The 20,377-nt window shown below is 34.1% G+C and overlaps 1 protein-coding gene across 1 annotated transcript in view; it reads left to right on the top strand.

Annotated features, from left to right (window-relative positions):
- Nucleotides 1-377: 377 nt before the first annotated feature.
- cdk5rap2 (CDK5 regulatory subunit associated protein 2) overlaps nucleotides 378-20,377 on the top strand; it is a 120,495-nt gene continuing 100,495 nt past the window's right edge. The window contains 17 exon segments of the mRNA XM_051931778.1: nucleotides 378-972; nucleotides 974-1,744; nucleotides 2,459-2,590; nucleotides 3,192-3,311; nucleotides 5,466-5,558; nucleotides 7,582-7,728; nucleotides 7,730-7,800; nucleotide 7,927; nucleotides 7,969-8,139; nucleotides 10,816-10,932; nucleotides 11,118-11,255; nucleotides 11,464-11,643; nucleotides 12,672-12,863; nucleotides 13,319-13,510; nucleotides 14,877-15,006; nucleotides 15,286-15,419; nucleotides 18,244-18,360. Of these exon segments, the coding sequence (XP_051787738.1) occupies nucleotides 718-972; nucleotides 974-1,744; nucleotides 2,459-2,590; nucleotides 3,192-3,311; nucleotides 5,466-5,558; nucleotides 7,582-7,728; nucleotides 7,730-7,800; nucleotide 7,927; nucleotides 7,969-8,139; nucleotides 10,816-10,932; nucleotides 11,118-11,255; nucleotides 11,464-11,643; nucleotides 12,672-12,863; nucleotides 13,319-13,510; nucleotides 14,877-15,006; nucleotides 15,286-15,419; nucleotides 18,244-18,360 (2,961 nt within the window). The 5' untranslated portion in view covers nucleotides 378-717.

Here is a 20,377-nt window from a genome sequence, read left to right as displayed (position 1 = left end):
AAATAAAAGCTTTTCTTAAACATCTTCTGGTTTATTTTAAGGTTACATTAAAAACAGATTATTTCATGTAGTATTTATTAGAGACTGAAGAGTCCATGTGCCATCAGATTAACTATTTTGATATACAGTATATTCTTTAGGTATATTAGATATTTTTTCCCCAATATATATATTTTAAACCACTAGTAGTGTTAGTTGGAGGCATTATTAGATAGTGTAAATTTGTTCTGTGTCTTTTTTAATTTTTTTACCCCTCACCCCCCCCAATATGGCCTGCGGCAGCTGGTCACAACAAAAGGAAGATATACTTGAGTTAATCTTCCAAGGAAAATCAGATTTGGTAAGGACAGCCAAGGTTGCTGGCTAAGGCAAGCCAGCTTATGTGCTCATTAACAGTCATGTACTAGATACAGTGCATCTATTGTGTTGAGTAGTCTTCAGAAATAAATTACAGAACTTTTGAAGGCTTTTGAATCATCTGTGCTATGTAAAATGGCAGATACACAGACTCATCTGTCTCTTTTTACCTGAGAGTATTTTAGTTCTAACTGTGCTGTGGCTGGAGCTAAAGATGGATTACAGGAATTCTTCTAAATTCACTCTTTTGACCTCAAGCTATTTATCAATTGAAACTTCTAAATGATACCTGTTTTTGTGTGCATTTACCTTGTAAACATTAGTTGAACATTTTTTTTAAATTGGCAAACAAACATAAAAATGTCAGATTTTTGTCGTTTGTGTGGAGGCAAATTGAGAGGTAACCAGTGTCGCTGGATCTTCAGCTTATCTGGTAAGCGTAATTTACAGGTGATTTTGGGATATATTTTGGGATCAACATTAAGTCGTGATGGAAGTCAAGAGTTTGTCTGTAGTAAATGCGTCTTCATGCTCGAGAAAGTTGTTCATTTTGATGTTCTCATTAGTCAGTTACAGGGGACATGTAATCTCAAAGTTCAAAGGTTGCTGGCGGAAAAAAAAACATTTAATGCAATGTATAAAACATATGTATAATAGAAACAACCCCAGGCCAGCTGAAAGTTACAAAAAATCTCAATGCAAGGAACCATCTATTACTGTGGCTGAGCTGGGACCTCCCATTCCAGAAGGCAATTCTACACAATCTGGAGGAATTGGACTAAGAAGGTGCCTGAGTTATGATACATTACATGTGCTTGAATCAGATTTGAACACTTTCTGTCCCTCTCAAAGAAAGATTAACAGCAGAAAACATTTGAAGAACTCCCAATTTAAACCAGAAAGTAAACAGCCAGAGACTTTGTACTTTGATTTAGTCCAAAAGAAATCTTCTCTTCTTTCTAGTTCATTACATTGTCGGTCAGATTCATTACAGTCCCTCAATATGGAATATACTGAAACTTCCTCCCTGTCTTGCTCCACCACATCTCTCAATACTGTTGGGATCCCCTCAAAGGGGGAAACCTTGGGTTATACTTTTTCTAGAGTTTCTTCTGCATCAGCTGGGGCTGTGTCATTTTTAAATTTTGCATTTTTTAATAATATGATCAGGACTTTCAAAAGTATTCGCTATAAACCTGTAATAACTTTGCCAAACAGCAAAATACCTATACTTTCCAAATGTGCCTTAAGGCGTCCAGCATCAGGATGCAGTCACATTATCTTCAAAAATGAAAATTCAAAAAAGAATATTGACTTTGATGGTTGGAAGTCTTTACAGGATCTTTCAGAAGCTTTTAATGATGAGTACACACCTTTGCAAACTGAGGTAATGTAAATATCCTGCTCTGTGAAGCTTTGCAAAAATGTATGAATTAGCTTGTTTTTACTAACATATATTTATGTATTAAAGAGTAAAATGCTTAAAAGTAATCCAATATTTGTTCTGTATGAATGCATGCAAACACTGTTATGTGGTGTGTAAATGCATAAGTTTCAACTTTTATGTGTAACTTAGAAATTGGAAATGTTTTATATTGTAATTTTAAAAGAAATCGGCCAACTGTTACCTGCAAACAGGTGACTGAGATTTACCATTTTTGCACGTTGCTTTTCTGGCTTACCTAACAAAGTTCTTTGGCATGTGTGCAGTTTAGCATTTTTTTGTGTATTTTGTTGTTCAGATGCTGAAGACTTATTTTAACATTGTTTTACTCCAGTAAATGAAATATAGTCTGTGGTGTTACAGAATGAAAAGCAGGGTTTTTATCAGCCATTTAATGTAGCATAAATTAACGGACCAGTGTCTTCTGAAATTCATTATTTTCATTTTGATCATTGCTCCACTAGTGCTGGTGAAATTTTTGCAAAAAATATAAGTCATTTATCTCAATGGTTTTGTCATAGTCAAAGTTTTTGTTTAAACTGAAAAGTGTTTATTATTGTACCACATAATTCATACGAATTACATTTTTTCTACGTGATCATTTTTTATTGAACAAATGATGCATGAAATGGACATGTACAATTATTTTCTTTCTAGAACTTGGCCCAAAGGCAGAAAGACCCTTCTGAAGTTGACCCAGCTAAGAAAATGCCCGAGGAACTGGAAATTAGCAGAACTGTTATTAATACGCTGAAAAAAAGTTTGGAAAAAATGGAAAGAGAGACAAAGGTTTGGTTTAAAAAAAAAAAAAAAAAAAAAAAAAAAAAAAGTTTCTGTTAATTGGTTTATTTAATATGTGTAATTGTAATTCTTGTAATAGAAAGAACACTGTGAGATTAATAGTGATACATAGTTTTTACACGTTTGCTGTAAATGCCTCCCTGAAGTTCTACAGTTGGCTGGCCGGCATAGTGGAAATTGGCTGATTTGAACTGCGTGATTGACCTCTCTTTTCATATAGTGTCTTACACAATGAGCATGAGCTGCACTAATACAAAAATACATGGCCTTACTATGTTATGGTTTTTACTGTTATACACCAAAACAGAATAGTACACCATATCAAACAGTATGTATTAAATTAATAGGTTATGGCAAATTATATTTTGCTTAAGATATGTTGGAAGCATATAAAAGATTAAACAAGTGTGTTATGTTAATCAAATCAACATATGTAAATTGCTTTTAGAACTGCTCATAACATGTATTTTTTCTAGTGGCATGAAGACACATAGACTGTTCAGGTCATCTGCTGTCAGTGCCTCTGCTTTTCAGTATGCATAATAAATACAGTACTTGGTAAATCCATTTTATTTGCCTAACTTTTAAGGTTCTGAGAGAAACATTAGAAGAAAAGGAAAATGAGCTGAATACTGAAAAGAAGAATGGACTAAAGAAAGATAAAGCTATCCAGGGTTTTACTTTACTTTTGAAAGAAAAAGAAAATGAGGTAAAGCAGATTATGTGAAGTTGCTATTTTTTAATGTATTTTCTGTTTAACCCCAATTCCAGTGAAGTTGGGATGTTGTGTAAAACGTAAATAAAAACAGAATACAATGATTTGCAAATCCTTTCCAACCTTTTATTCAATTGAATACACTACAAAGACAAGATATTGAATGTTCAAAACTGATAAATTTTATTGTTGTTTTGCAAATCTTCACTCATTTTGAATTTGATGCCTGCCACACGTTCCAAAAAAGCTGGGACAGGGGCAGCAAAAGACTGGGAAAGTTGAGGAATGTTCAAAAAACAGCTGTTCTGAACATTCCACAGGTGAACATGTTAATTGGAAACAGGTGTTTGTCATGATTGGGTATAAAAGGAGCATCCCCAAAAGGCTCAGTCGTTCACAAGCAAGGATGGGGGCAAGGTTCACCACTTTGTGAACAACTGCGTGGGCAAATAGTCCAGCAGTTTAAGAACGATGTTTCTCAACGTACAATTGCAAGGAATCTAGGGATTTCATTATCTACTGTCCATAATATCATCAAAAGATTCAGAGAATCTGGAGAAATCTCTGCATGTAAGCGGCAAGGCCGAATACCAACACTGGATGCCCGTGACCTTCGATCCGTCAAGCGGCACTGCATTAAAAACCGACATTCTGTAAAGGGTATTACCACGTGGGCTCAGGAATACTTCAGAAAACCATTGTCAGTTAACGCAGTTCGTCGCTACATCTACAAGTGCAAGTTAAAACTCTACCATGCAAAGTGAAAGCCATATATCAACAACACCCAGAAACACCGCCAGCTTCTCTGGGCCCCGAGCTCATCTGAGATGGACTGATGAAAAGTGGAAAAGTGTGCTGTGGTCTGACGAGTCCACATTTCAAATTGTTTTTTGGAAATCATGGACGTCGTGTCCTCCGGGCCAAAGAGGAAAAGGACCATCCGGATTGTTATCAGCGCAAAGTTCAAAAGCCAGCATCTGTGATGGTATGGGGATGTTTTAGTGCCCATGGCATGGGTAACTTGCACATTTGTGAAGGCACCATTAATGCTGAAAGGTACATACAGGTTTTGGAGCAACATATGCTGCCATTCAAGCGACGTCTTTTTCAGGGACATCCCTGCTTATTTCAGCAGGACAATGCGAAACCACATTCTGCATGTGTTACAACAGCGTGGCTTCGTAGTAAAAGAGTGCGGGTACTAGACTGGCCTGCCTGCAGTCCAGACCTGTCTCCCTTTGAAAATGTGTGGCGCATTATGAAGCGCAAAATACGACAACGGAGTTTCCGGACTGTTGAACAACTGAAGTTGTACATCAAGCAAGAATGGGAAAGAATTCCACCTACACAGCTTCAAACAATTAGTGTCCTCAGTTCCCAAACGCTTATTGAGTGTTGTTAAAAGGAAAGGTGATATAACACAGTGGTAAACATGCCCCTGTCCCAGCTTTTTTGGAATGTGTTGCAGGCATTAAATTCAAAATAAGTAAAGATTTGCAAAACAACAATAAAGTTTATCAGTTTTGAACATTCGATATCTTGTCTTTGTAGTGTATTCAATTGAATATAGGTTGAAAAGGATTTGAAAATCATTATATTCTGTTTTTATTTACGTTTTACACAACATCCCAACTTCATTGGAATTGGGGTTGTAGTTCTGTTTATAAGTAAAACAAACATGGTAAATAATTAGCCCTTCTTTGCAGTCTGTAAATCTAAATTGTAAGTTTGTGTCCCAGGTCCTCCCTGTGTGGAGAGCGCTTTAAGTAGTGAGAAAAGTGTTATATAAATGTAAAAAATATTATTTATTATCAAATGTTATGTGGAGTCTGTAAATATAAATTGTAAGTGTTTTGAATTGTGTCCAGTGGTGGGTAGAATTGCCTATGCTAATATACTTTCTAGAAAATATTTATGCAATTAAATTTGGTAAAGGGTTATATTTTTTGAAAATGAGAGAACACTTCAGGTTGGAAGAAAAAAGGCTAATAGCAACCTTAGAATATATGTAATTATTCCTGTTTTTCCATCTGCAGTTGGGTTCTTAAATGATATTACATTACATGTTTTACTTCTCTAAAACCCCTACCCCACTGCAGCCTTTGTTTCTTTTTTGACAGCTAAAAAAATCAATTTTTCCTTTGACAGATAGAAGAACTTTGTCATACAATTGAAGATCGTGATGATGCACTAGGGAAGGCAAGAGAAGCTGCCCATAAAGCCCAGATTCAGAAATATCAGGTACAGTTTTTCTGTTTTCCTTGTTTTAAGATATTTTTTTCCAGTTATTTAATATGCCAGAGCTGTTTCTTTTATTTTGAATTTTTAACAAAGAAATTTTGTACAGTGTTGTAGCGAATATGGTGCTTTTTTTTTTTAGCATATGCCTTGTATCTGATGCACACATTACAAAACTTTCTCAATTTTTTTTTTACAAATATAGTATATAATAAGACATAATGACTGAACTTGTACACAGAAATATATAGAACAGAACGTTTGCAGATAAAGACAACTCAGTGTTGACTAGACTTGCATGTGTTATTTTTTGTATTCTGGGGATAAGCATTAAATTTTGTTTCAATTTCAACTCCACACATTTTTATACTGAGTATTGATCCTGACATTGGCTTGGTTAAATATTCCAGCAACGTTTCATATGTAATATATGTTGTTTATTTTAGGTTTATTTGCCCTATCAAAGGCTAATGTTGGGTGGAGTTTTAATATTTTAATTATTTGTCTGGAATGCTCTTTTGATTAAATTTATTAAACAAAAGGATATTTTCCTATAGTTCTATATGAGAGTTTCTTCTTCATTTGCAAATATATATATGTGTGTGTGTGTATTTATTTATTTATACAGTGCCTTCCACTATTATTGGCACCCCTTGTAAAAATTAGTAAGAAGGGTTAAAAAAAAATCACTGCTGAAGAACCGCTTCGCTTGCCAACCCCCACTTCGCAGCTCTGCCACTCGCATATGGGGAACCAGATGTACAATTTAAACAGATTGTTATTTTCATGGGAATTGTTACATATGCATAATAGACCTAACTATTTTACATTACTGTGAGTAATTAACTATAGGAAAAAATAGTAAAACATAATAAATTGAAAGAAAATTGTTTCATGTTGTGTTAGAGGTATTTGTTGAGTGAATATCGTTTTTTTCTCTCTAATAAATAAACTGACTTTTTTGAATGTTTGTCCCTGTGATTTGTTAATTGTCATAGCAAAAGATATTCTAATGGGAAACTGTAAATGTTTTAATATGAATGGCATATCAAGATCTCCTTTGGTCTGTAATGTTACCCACAAAAGATGTACTACATTACCTTTCTTGTTGCCTGTTAAAGTTTTACATGTCAGAATTGTTCGACCAATTTTGAATACAACTAATCTTGTCCTATTGCATAGCCCATTACTCAGACATAAATTATGTAATAATATTACGATGCATCCTTCTTTCAACAGTAAGTGTTAACGGTTGTAGATATTCTACAGGATATTGAAAGTTGATGTTTTCATCTTCTGCACCATCAGCACCAATTGTTTCAGCATAGTCTATTGGTACTCATTTAACCAATTTGCCGTGTAACCGATAGACAATTTACGCGATAATTTGTTTGACTTCATAATTTCTCGGTGCAAGGATTTATTCTTCAATAAAGTGAGGAAAACGTAAAAATTTATAAGAGCTGAGAGCGCAGGAACTTTGTCTGACAAAAGCATTCACATGAATGAGAGGTGAGAGGACTGTGGGTGTGGGCTGTAAATGGTTGAGAAGAGGGTGTGACTTGAGACAATTGCCAAGAGATTTTTTTCATCTCAAGATTTTCTTTTATAATAGAGATATATAGATATCAATACACACACAATTGTACTTTTTAAAGATTTTTTGTAGTACTAATGTTAAAGCACTATTTTGCAATATGTATTGTAGATGTATAATTCATACGTAAATCTATTACTTGCATTAAGAAAATGTAGAAAGTTATTTCTGGTGGAATTCACCTTGCTAGTTTGTTTATAATACATTTGCTACAGTTTTAGTAATTTATTAATGTTTGTGTTGAGAACAGTGTCAATATGGGCAGTTGTAATAAATGATTGTATTCACTTTCTAATGTGTAATTTTAGTTGTTTTTAGTTTGGAATGCATGTTTAATCTGAAAAGATTATTAATAATCTTCACATTTTTACATCTTGGCAAATTAGCTTTTTTGATCAAAAATATTACCACCTTGGTTGTTTCACTTAGGGTGCTGAGCAAAACAAGAGTCTCTTGACAGAGAAAGAAACAGAATTGGCAAAGCTGCTTTCAGATCATCAAATTAAAGTAATGGAAAACCAAAAACTACAGAGAACTCTTAGCAGAAAAGAACAGGAATTAAGTGATCTTCATCAAAACTATGGAACAGCTAGAAAAAGAAATTGAAGACCTACAGCAAGAGAAAAACAAAGACGATAAGTTTATAATGTAAATTTGTGCTTTTTGTAATTAAATGTGTTCATATTGTTCATGTACAGTAAATATAAATGCAAGATTGCTCCCCAATCTCATTTGCTGTATCACTAACAGAATCTCATTTAGCTATGCCTAAAGTGTTTTTCTCAGCTTTATTGATATGTTTAACTTTTTTTCTAGGATCTGAGAAACCAATTAAAGAAATTAAAGGAGGAGATGGGAGAAAAAGAAAGAAATCTTGAGCAACAACACCAGTCTTTACTGAATGAAAACAAGCATAAACTACAGAGTCAAGAATTGACTATCAAACGTTTAATGAGTTCCTTAAATGAAAAAGAACAGTTGCTTCAGGTGGGCAAAATGTAAAATAGTAGAATTTCCTATCAAGTAATACTGGTTTTATCTTTATTTGTAAGAGTTGTAAAATAAAGAAAAAGGCTTACATTGTGCATTTTGTTTTTTGTGCTGCCCCATTTGTGTTTAATTTACAAGTATATAAAGTAAGTGATGCTTTAAATGTCACTCTTTTTAATTCTTTACTACTGCATAAGGTTGCGTAGTAGCCTCCTTAGCGTTTACATTTTTTGTAGAAAAAACATGTAAAAGGCGTTGCATTTTTTTGTTTAAAAAAAAAAATCATCTTTCTACTGTAAAACATGCAAAACACAAAGTACAAAGTCAGAAGTGTAGAAAGTATAATGATACATATAATAATCATAATAATGCTAATACTGTATATACTGTCTATGTGTTTGTGTGATATATCTTGAAGCATGGTGGCATACATAATCCAGTGTCACAGCTGGGCCAGTAGTAGCACGATTCCTTGTGAATTTTCTTTCCAAACTGATCAGCTTTTGAATGGCACACTGCACATGTGCAATTGATACAAGTGTCCATTTTGGATTCATCAGAATTTCTCACTGTCTGAAGACAGATTCACTTCGTCATCATTACTCATATCACTGTCAAGAGTGTGCAACACCTGGGCTACTGAAAAACATTTCTTACAAGACGCCGTTATGAGAATAGAACAAGACATGTCTGTACCATTGCCTTGGTAATATTCAGGATGGTCACTTACGCAGGTCACGCCTATATTGTTTCCCGAGAAACGCTCAGAACTAACACTGTTGCCACTTTTACAGCCCGAGTAATCTTCCGGTCTGACGTTAAGGAAGTTAATTATAATCACATCATTTTAAATGTAGGAAATTTAATAGCACATTGGTAGAACAACAGTGAGTCATGAGTGTGTCTGTCAACAATAAGAGCTAGCAAATAAAAATGAAAATAGTTTTTCTTATCCTTGTAGACTGGAAAAATGATAAGACAGGCTTTGGTGAATGGGTTGTTTTGTGCATATATAGTTTTTTTCATTTGATCTGTTTGCCTAGTATAAATAAACAGTTTGAAGGCTAGATGGAATTTATATTTCAAATCCTTATTCCATAATGTTTAAAAAATAGGCCATTACTTCATTTAATGCAATATAACTGGCTGCTTGTGTTTGTACTTGGGACAGACCTTCTTGTGTGATTGCGATATAAAATTTAGTGAAGCATTGTACAATTGGTTTAATGCTACCTGTGAATCTTCACCACATTTTACAGGTGAAGAGGCTGCTCTGTGTTACTAGTAACATCAGACAGACTGCACAGGTACATTTCTAGATACAAAACATATTTTTTTAAAAAGTAGAAGATTTTATCTAGTATATTAGGCGCTCAGTACAATATTCTTAAGCCACTTAATCCAAAGGTACTATCACCAGGATATAGAACCTATCCTGACAGAATCAAATGCAAGGCAGGAAAAAAAACATCAATTGGCTACTAATCCATTGCAACTCACATTCATACTCCCCCCTATGCTCATGAATTTTGGGCTACTTAGGTTAACTAGCAACTTTAAACAGGCTGCGTGGTGTTTAATTATTGAATATCTGTGCCATCTACTCCGGTCATTCCAGTGTCCATTCCATTTGTCAAAGTGAAATAATATTCTTGGAGAGGATGTAACCAGCCTTGTGATTGTCCATCCAACTTCACAATTAATGTAAATTTGAGTTTTTTGTTTGACATCTCCCTTTAAACCAGTTTGCTAGTGGTATCCTCATCAAAACATTAAGTGTGTAACATTTTGGCTCAAAGGATCATATATGGGCAGAAACTCTTTTCTCAAATCAAATTTTATTGATCACATGCAGATTACACATACAGTACAATACTGTATGTAGTGAAATGTTTAATACTTCTTCAATGTGAATGTCACAATCCTGGGAGGGGAGAATTATTTCCCCTAGTATTTATATAAAACACAAAAAAAAAACAAAAAAAAAAAAACAATGTAAACATCTGCAGCAGCACTTTTAGCAGTTACTATAGCAAGATATAAAGTCAGCTTTAATGTTTATGTTAAGGAGATGTTGCTCTTTTGGCAGATACATTATACAGACACTTGGGGGTATGTACCTATAGGATCTACTTTTCATATTAGTGGTTTGTTTTTTGATAGTCAGATAGGTACCAAAGTTAGTCAAATAAGTTCTGTAAGGAAAAATTGGTTGAAGAAATCATAGACTACAGTATGTCACAAGGATGTGCACTGAATGGACAACACCTTTTTAAGTATGGGCGCTATATAAATAAAATGTATTATTATTAGTTATTCTAATTTAATAACATCTTTAAATTGCATTAACTCTTCCAAATGTTGAGGTTATTAACTTGTTCTAAACTCCCCTTTGTCTCCCTGGGTCATGTCACTCAGCTCTTAAAGCCATTACTTTATGATGTCCCTTACCTAAATTGTTCTAATTTGCTGACATTGTCTTGGCCTACTCCTTCATTTAGTGTAATGTTAGCTTTGTAGTACCAGTGTCCATTTGGCTCACACTGCTGAAACTGGGCGTTTAGAAACCTGTGAATCACTTATCTATGATTATCGGGTTCTAATTATCGTGTCTCTGGAAGTCTTTTTTTTTTTTTTTTTTTTAAGTATTAAATTGAATTTGTTCTTTTTTAGGAATACATGAAAATGGTTACATTTTGCAAAGAAGAGACAAATTCAAGCTCAGATGGAAAAGAGTCATTGTTGGCAAAGCTTCGTGAGCGACTTAAAGAAAAAGAGCATGCATTACAGGTAATTGTTGGTATTTAAACGCTTCATTTTAAAGTTTCATTCTGGCTTTGAATTGTGTGTTTGCTGTCTATGAGATACTTATTAGTTATTTATATGGTAAGTATTTTTGGATGGAAGATTGTTAAATGAGTTTTAAAAATAGATTTTGGAACTAATATATATATTTTTTTCTTTTTTCACTTAAGCAAGCTATTGATGATAAGTTTGCCTCTATTGATGATAAAGATAATGAAATTCAGCAGCTGCTTCTGTCATTGCGTGAGAAAGAAAGAGACTTAGATCGACTCGGCAATCTCCTTTCTCATAATCAGGAAATGATTAATGTAAGCCTAAATTTGCAATATAAGGTGTTGTGTGTAATATGAAACTCTAGACTGGTATATAAAATTGTATTTTAGTAAGTAGAAAAACACTAATTCTCTATTACATTTTTAAACTGTTTCATGTCATACTATGTTTAAAAAGAAAATAGTGTTGTTACTAAAATCAGTTCCTTGAAGTAAGTGTTATGATCTAACAATTTTAAAACAGAGTCTTGAGGCTATTTTGAAAGAAAAGGACATGAAGCTGCAGCACTTGGAAAACTCGTACAAAAACCTTCAGAGGGCAAAACAAGATCTGGAAGACAATAGAACTCGATCTTTACGAGAAAAAGATGTTATCATATCTCAGCTGGAGAGGTCACTTGCAAATAAGAATGCAGAAATTGAGGTAAAGAACAGCAATTTAAAGTTTAGCATTGCATGGTGCAAAAAAAACCCCAGCAAATTCAAAGAACCATTTTCATTTGTATTTGCTTTTGTACTGTAAATATTTTGAGGGAACTTGACAAGCTTTTTGTTAGAGCCTAGGAAATTCCATAATTTTACCACCCAAACATTGGTGTACATTTGCTTTTTTTTGTGTAAAAGTACTTTTCACAAAAAGTCTTTGCCCCAGCGATTCTTATGGTTTGGCCTATGAGCCTTTTTCCTGGCTAAAGAATCTGGGCTGATAACTTGAAGATTGTTGGTTTTAAATCCTAACACTGACAAAAGGATTGCTACTCCGTTGGGCCCTGGAGCAAGGCCTTTAACCTTTGAGTGAATGTGTGTGATGCTGTACTGTGTAAAGGCCATAAAAAACACCAAATGTAATTGTGTAATTACTGCAAATGGAGTAATGATGAGCAAAGTTGTGCTTCACAATGCTACAGGTATATGGTTTAAGTAGCAAGCATGCAGTTACAAATGTTTATCATCAAATGCTTACTCCCTGCTGTATGGCATCATTTGCAGGTACATGAACTTTTTACCAGGGTCAGACTCAAGCCTGGGAAAACTGTTCATCCACTGAACTTTGAAGTTGTATGCTTTCTTACTTCTGGGTGATGTGGCTGCCTCATTACCCCCATACTTGTATCATTCATATAGTTTCTTACTGTCTACTTTTCCTTGCATTTATTGTTCCCTGTATCAGCATTCCCAGCACCTGCATTTTTTTGTACAAATTCTCATGATCAGTATCAGATTCCACTGGACAAAAATATATTTTAGTGCTTATCATTATGTAACTAACTTCCTATTTCCATGTCAAATTATGCTGGCTTAAGTTAATTTTTTTTACATGCTCAGCCAGGTAACTCTTCTTGCCTACCAAAATAAAAAGAGAGTAGCTGGTCACACAAGAACTCCTAAATCCAATTTCTATTTGCATTAAAGTCTAAGGTGTATATTTTTTGCATTATTTGTGTATTTTAGGAAATGGCAAATACATTGTTAAATTCCAATAATGACTCCAAGGACCTTGCCTCACAGCTGAGTCAGCGTCTGAAAATTAGCGAAGCAATGTTAGCTGAAGTGATGAAAGACAAGGAACGGCTGTTGTTGGAAAATGAAGCTGCTGTGGAAGGACTTCTAAACACCATCAGTTACAAAGACAAAATTTTGAAAGTAATGACAGGTTTTTTTGATAGCCTATTAGAGAAGATTAATGCTTTCTTGCATTTTCTGAGTTCTTCTAAAAAGTTCTGATTTCTTTTAGAATTGGAAACCTTGTTAATGAAAATAATATTTAAAATGGTCATTAGGATGGTTTTAGTTTTAAATGTGAAAGTTTGCATCCTGCTGATAATATAAGCAATTGTAGAGCTGAGGTATCCAGTGCAAAATTTTAAGAATTCATTTTACAAATATACTGTTAAAACACTGAAGTCTTCCAAAAACATAAATCAGATAAATCATATGGTGTAATTTTGGCATTTGGTAAAAAAAAAAAAAAATTAAAGGAGAATAAACAGTTTCACAGTAAGAGTTTTTTTTAATAAGACAGTTTACTTAAGTTAATTTAAGTACTTGTGAAACTACTGTAAATGTTCAGAAGTGCTCTTTCTTGTATGTGCATCTAGGAAAGTTCTGAACGTTACAATCAGTCCTTGGCTGAGAGAAATCATGAAATTCAAGATCTTAGGAAGCAGCTGTTGGAAAAACAACAGGAACTCTCCAGCATTGAAAAACACAACTTAATCACTTCTCAGGAAAATCTTCTGGAGACTGCTGAACTGAAGGCATTGTTGGCTGATAAAGATACAATAATAAATGTAAGTAATAATAGATTATTCACACTTTTAAATTTCACAAGCAATTACATTGTTTTACATCCTTTATTCTACCCCTAGTCACCTTGGTGTATACCAGTTATTTATCAGAGTTTAGTAAGATCAATATTTTGTACATTAAAGATTTTGGTATGTGATGTACAGTATATTGTTGTTCTGTACATAAAGCCAGTTAGAGAGGTTTAAATACACTACCAATGTATCTCTTTTCTTAACCTGTTTATCCTGATCAGGGTTATGGAGACACAGGAGTCAATCCTTGCAAACATTGGGCACAATCCAGGAACAATCCTTGGAAAGGGCACCAGTTCATTACATTGTGAACACAGACACACACACTAAGGCCATTTTAGCATCCACCGTGCACTTAACCTGCATGTCTTTGGACTGTGGGGGACACCTGGTTCATGTGAAGGAAACCCACAATGGACATGGGGAGAACATGCACACACTACACTGGGAGTACCTGGACATGAACCCTGGTTAATGGTAACAGCCCTACCGCAGCACCACCATGCCACTGGTTTTTACCTTTGAGATGTGAAATGTGTGAATTATGACCTACCCAAGATGGACCCAAGCTTGTGAAGCCAAATTATTTCTGTTTTTATTCTTATGTGGCACTTCTGCTATCATTTCACTCACTGCTGCCTCTACTTAGTTGCTGTCATTAGCAATAAAACTTAGCTGTTTGGCTTTCTTAGGTATCTGCTGCTCTTTTGCTATTAAACAGACTTGCATATGAAAATGAGTGACTGTATTTAATCCAAGGCAATTATATCACAATTATTCAAATGTAATATATTTTTAGTTGTCATCTGTTGTCTTGAATGTACGAAAGATTTTCTGGAAGTACAAATTAAAAAGAAATAAATGTTAACCACTAGCTTTATATTGTCCAGCAGAATTAATTAGTTTATTGTTAAGATTTTTTTTTAAATTGCTATCTAGTCAACATTTGATATTCATAAAATAGTTCTTTAAATAGTACAAAGATATTGAATATAATTTAAAGTGTATATAATGTGAATTTAATCCATTATTACTGTATTTATTGCAATTAAATAATGTTCAGGTCACTTTACAAACTCACCTAATAATAAGTAGGAATTATTAATAGTAAGTCTTTATAGCTATTAATTTTTCATACCATGCACGATTCAAAATGAGGCTTAAGTCAAGTTCTGAAAATCTATTCTTAATCTGCATTGGGTGAATTTGTCTCTTGTGTCCTTCTTTAAAAAAAAAAAAAAAAGTCAAACACACAGCTTAATCATGTCCTCTGAAAGTGCGTTACAGTTTTATCTAATGTTGGAGTTTAGATTTTTTTTTTCATTTTTATATGCAGAAGCTAGTTGAGAGTGCCCAGGAGAGAGATAAATATCTTACAAAGCTGTCAAAGGAGTCTGCAGTTCCTCAGGCTATAGAACTAAAGCATACCATTCAGATTCTACAAGAACAACTTAAAGAGAAAGAAGGTAAATTTTCACTGCTACATATTGGGCACTAAAATCTTATTAGTAATGTAGACACTTAGTACATGATTTACATGGTTAATAAACCATTAAAAGGAACAGTTAAATTGTCGAGCAAAATTTATTAATTTCACTTTTGATACATGTTACAGTGCTTATATTTCACATAAACCAGTGTTTGTTGTTATCGTTTTATTTTTTTCTTTTTATGAGGCAAGGTTAAAACTTGATTATCAATAAATGTATTACTATCCTTAAAAGTTCCTTTTTTTATTAATAAAGCTGAACTTAAAAAAACTTGTGATGAGCGTGCGGCAAAAACACAGAAAAAGAGTAGTACAATTATCTTGAAGAGAGAATTGGCTCAAAAAGAAGAAGCTTTAAGTAAAGCATTGCAAAAGGAGATTGACCTGCAGGTAAGCAAAATTTGTAAAAGTCATATTTTCATGTTTTAATTCTTCAGTTCACTATTAAATTGTGTTAATGCAAATTGCTTTTATAAAATGCAATTGTAAGTGTAAGCTCAGTTTACTAAATGATAGATTTAACATTCGTAAAACAAAAAAATTACTTGAGACAAAACAATATAAAAATGCTGAACACAAAAATGGCATGCATAAGACATATTGATGTATATACAATATAGATTCATACTTCGTGGATTCAGAAAGTATTCTTTTTTTTCCATTTTGTTATGTTGTAGCCTTCTGCTAAAATCATTTAAATGAATTTTTCCCTACATCAAACAACACTTGATGCTCCAAAATAGTAAAGTGAAAAAGATTTTCAAAATTTTTTGTAAATTTATCCAAGACAACTTTCTGGAATATTAAAACAAAGACAATAAGAACTGTATCCCCATTATTGTCTCCTATAAACCCACATCTTGAAGCACTTGGAAAAATTATAAAAGAACTTCAGCCAATATTAAATAATGATGACATGCTGAGAGAGATATTCCTAGAATCTCTCCTCCTGGCATACAGATCAACTTCAAACTTGCAGCAACTAATTGTCCGAAGCTCCCTGAGTGAACCAACAGATAATGGTACATTTTCCTGCCTACAGAAAAGATGTAAAACGTGTGCTTACATTTATAATACAGATTGTGTAGTTATACCACACTGCCGACAAGAACATTACATAAAGGGATAATTTTCCTGCAAATTATCTAATGTGGTCTAATTCTGTGTATGTAATGTCCCAGCACTGCACTCTGTGTGGGAGAAACTGGACAAACACTCCGCCAAAGAATAAATTTACACAGATTCCACATTAAACATGGCAATAGGGATGTTCCTGTTGGAGCTTACTTCAGCAGCAATGGACACTATGAGGAGGACTTTAAAGTCACAGTTCTTATGGGCAACTTCTAGACACAGAAAGAGAGAAAGGAATGGGAAGTTAAATTAATACCAAAATTTAACACGTTACATCATGGTTTAAATAGAGACCAAGAGTTTTATGACCAAATATGATGATTATTTACATCTCTGACTGTCCCAATTTGACTACAGATCAACATTGTCTGGAAAACTCATCAAAAACTTAAAAAGATTTTGTCGACAGTTATCTTATCAAAAGATCTTGACTATACATCGTTCTCCTCTCCTGCTAAATGAATCTTAGCCTGGATTGGTCTATTAATTTTTTACATTGAAGATGACCCATGTAACAGTTTTCCAATGTTGTCTCTGTTCTAGTGTCTATATCAAAACGGAACTCCAGTTTCTGTATTACAGCCTTCCTGAAGTAGGGGCCTGAGCTGCCTTGAAAGCTTGCAGAATGTAATCTGTTCTGTTAGCTAATAAATGGTGTCAATGGTGCTTGTCTTCTCATTGCAAATTTATTACAAATGGAAATACTCAAATATCCAATTAACACAATTATTCAGATCCTTTGCACAGTATTTGGTTAAAGCCCCTTTGGCAGCAATTACATCCTGGGGTCGTCTTGATTATGACGAGACAAGTTTCACACACTTGGATTTGGGGATTTTCTACCATTTTTCTCTGCTTATTCTATTTTAGCTATTTTCAGGTCTCTCTAGACATGTTCAATTGAGCTCGGGTCTGGGCTCTGGCTTAGCCACTCAAGAACATTGATAAAGTTGACCCTAAGCTATGTCAGGTGTTGCCTTTGCATTGTGCTTATGGTGAATGTCCTATTAGAATGTGAGCCTTTGGCCCAGTCTGCTACTACCCTGAAGCAGCCTGTCCGTGAAGGTACTGTACCTTTGCACAGGTGATGAGCCATGCCTAGTTTCCTCCAGACATGATTCTGTGGTCTGATGAAACCAATATTAGCTTGTTTTTCACAGTCTGAGAGTCCTTTAGGTTCCTTTTGGAAACTCCATGCTGACTACAACATGTGTATTTTGCTGAGGAGAGGCTTCTGTCTGGCGACTCTGTCTTAAAACCCAGATTGTTAGAGTGTTGCCTTGGTGGTTATCCTTCTGAAAGTTTCTCCCATCTCCACAGAGGTTCTTTGAAGCTTAGCCAGATTGACCAGTGGGTTCTTGGTCACTTCTCTTACCATGGCCCTGGCTCCAGTGATTGCTCAGTTTGGGTGGCTAGTTCATGGAAAAATCATGGTTGTTTCAAACTTCTTTCATTTAATAAATATGAAAGCAACTGTAGTACTGGAAACCTTCAGTAGTTCATGAATTGTTTTGTATCAGTCTGTACCTATGCACAACCCTGTCTGATCAACTGAATTGATTACATGTGGACTCCAAACAAGGTGTAAAAAGATTGCAATGGGGATGAATAGAATGGGATGCACCGGAGACAAATTTTAAATATTGTAGCAATGGGTCTGAATATTTGTATTCTCATTTATGTATGTATTATATGCCAGCATATAGATTATGCCTAATCCAGTAATTTCTAGAGCACATCTACTATTTTATATGGGAATTGCTTTCAAATCTCTCATTTGATGTATGTGGCTGTTAGAGTCTAAGAGAGAGGCAGGTTAACAGTATCATGTATTGTGAATGGTTTATCAAATTTGCAGTTTGACTTCAGTCTGTTATACACATTACATCCATTAATTTCTAGTTTACTAGATCAAATACCTAATTTAAATATAGGAGTACTGTCTTTTAAAATGCATTGTCATCATAAATATTAAAAATTAAGTTCACTAAATCTATTTCATGCACTTAGTGCATTTCTTTTGTGTATATTTGTAAATATTGTTATGAATGATTGAGTTAATAAACATTTCTGTTTTCAGACTGAAATTGCAGACCTTCGTTCTTTGCTGAAGGACCTTGAAATTCGCTATAGATCTCAGACTGAGAACATAGAGTCTTTGTCCAAATCACTAGCTGCTAAAGATGAAATTATACTGGTAAGTTGAGAGACAATAATTAGGTTTTACAATTCAGTATTGTAGTGCTGTTTTTATTTTGCATTCACATTAACTTACTATGTTTGTGTTCATCAAAACAAATTCTGCATGTTTTTCAACTATATCATTGTATTATTAATTTATAAGTGGTAGTATTTCAATCATTGTCTGACATCTGAAAATTTTTTATTTGGCAGCCTGCAGAATTTTCAAACAAAAACATTAAAATTCAGTAATAGTGCTGTGGCTTTTAAGTTACTACAAAAAGAAATATACAATTTTCTTCACTCAGTGCTTTTGTTTAATTATATGCCTGACTTATAACATGAACTAGACTACATAACATGTAATATGATAACCTCAAACCAAATTAATCCAGGACAGCTTTGCTGGGAGTCCAGAGTTTTCCCTGCAGCACTACGGCTGGGTATCAGCACTGATGTCTTTTTTCACAGCATTGCACTCATTCAAAATTTACCGTAATTTAACTAAAATATGTATTGCCATATCAGAGTCAACACATATTATGGGGGTCTTCTTGTTTTAATACAATACAATGACATCTACTTTATAAAACATCTGTATCTTATGAATAATATTATTAAAAAGTAATTAAATTTTGCTCTTTAAATAAAAAATGTTATTCAGTAACCTATTTTTGTGTTATGAATCTCCATGTATGCACCCTTAAACCCTGTTAGCCAAATTTATTCCACTGTTGGTCATTTAAAATAATCTTTAATTAGTCAAAAGCGGGACAGTGGAAAGACTCATGTCTCTGTAATTCTACAAATTACACATCTTCAGTTGCTTGCTTGTAGAAGTCACATTAATTGGTCTTGAAAATGTCTCCCGACAGTCCTCAGACAGAAAGGAAGCATTTTAAAATGAGGATCTAGCAACAGTAGTAGTGAATGAATGGAACATAAAAGGAAAAGAACCAGCCATTGTGACTGATAACGGTGCTATTATGAAGGTACTTGAAGTCTGCTGCTTTGAGCACATGCTCACTTTTGTATTGCAGGCTGGTCTGAAAATTCCAACAATTGCCCCCTTTCTTTGCTGGGTTGAGTTGTAGGGCCTTGTATCATTAGGGTCTCTTATCTTTACAGATAAATTGCTGTAGATTCTGTTATTTTTTGAGCATGAGGCAAATTAAACAAAACCTTGCAGCTCCAGTGTAGATTGTTTAGGCTGTACTCTTTGGATGTTGACTGAGATAATGTTTCTGGGTAACGTTGGGATATGCGATTTCTCATATTTGTTTTGTTGTAACAATAATTAACTTCTGAGTTGCACATCTTACACATGGCTTTGGTTTTATGCAGTTCTTTACCAATGCACCATTTCAATCCGTAGTAAGTCCACACATCTGATTTGAGTGTCTAAGACACTGATTTCACTTAAAAGAGAACACACCTTTTTATGCAGTGTGGTTAAGTGTTTTTTCCATAGAAATTGTTAACAGGAGCATTAGCACCATCTACTGGATCGGACACCAAAAATGAAAGATGAGCAAAGGTCTACATATATTAATTGAGCAGGACAGAGATTCACGAGATGGATCTTGAGACTGTAAGAATTGATATTGAATCATTTAAATGAGAAATAACGATTAATCAGACAATGTTTTTACCCAGGCCTATGCAATACTGGGTAAGAACCAGCCCTGGATAGGGCTCCATGCCATCCCCACTAATTTCCAACCTTGGGCATACTGAAATTGTACATACAAAAAGACAATATCACAGTGCTTTCATTTAAATAAGATCATAATCTAGATCGTTTTGCATACTATTGTGAATTTCCCCTTGGGATTAATAAAGTATCTATCTGTCTACTAAAGTGAAAACTGTGAAATGTATGTTAATGTTTAAGCACAAAAATGAACAATTATTGTACACTGAAACCATTGAGAAAACTTTTGAATCTATTATGTATGATGGCAAGGGCCTCGTGTGGCTTACATTTAGTATTAATGTGTTGACTGATTTTAATACTCTTAATAATAATAATT

The sequence above is a fragment of the Erpetoichthys calabaricus genome, chromosome 9 (assembly GCF_900747795.2).
Source record: "Erpetoichthys calabaricus chromosome 9, fErpCal1.3, whole genome shotgun sequence".
NCBI classification, from domain to species: Eukaryota; Metazoa; Chordata; class Cladistia; order Polypteriformes; family Polypteridae; genus Erpetoichthys; species Erpetoichthys calabaricus.
The sequence above is the reverse complement of the archived record's forward strand: the minus strand, read 5'-3'. Positions and strand labels throughout refer to the sequence as shown.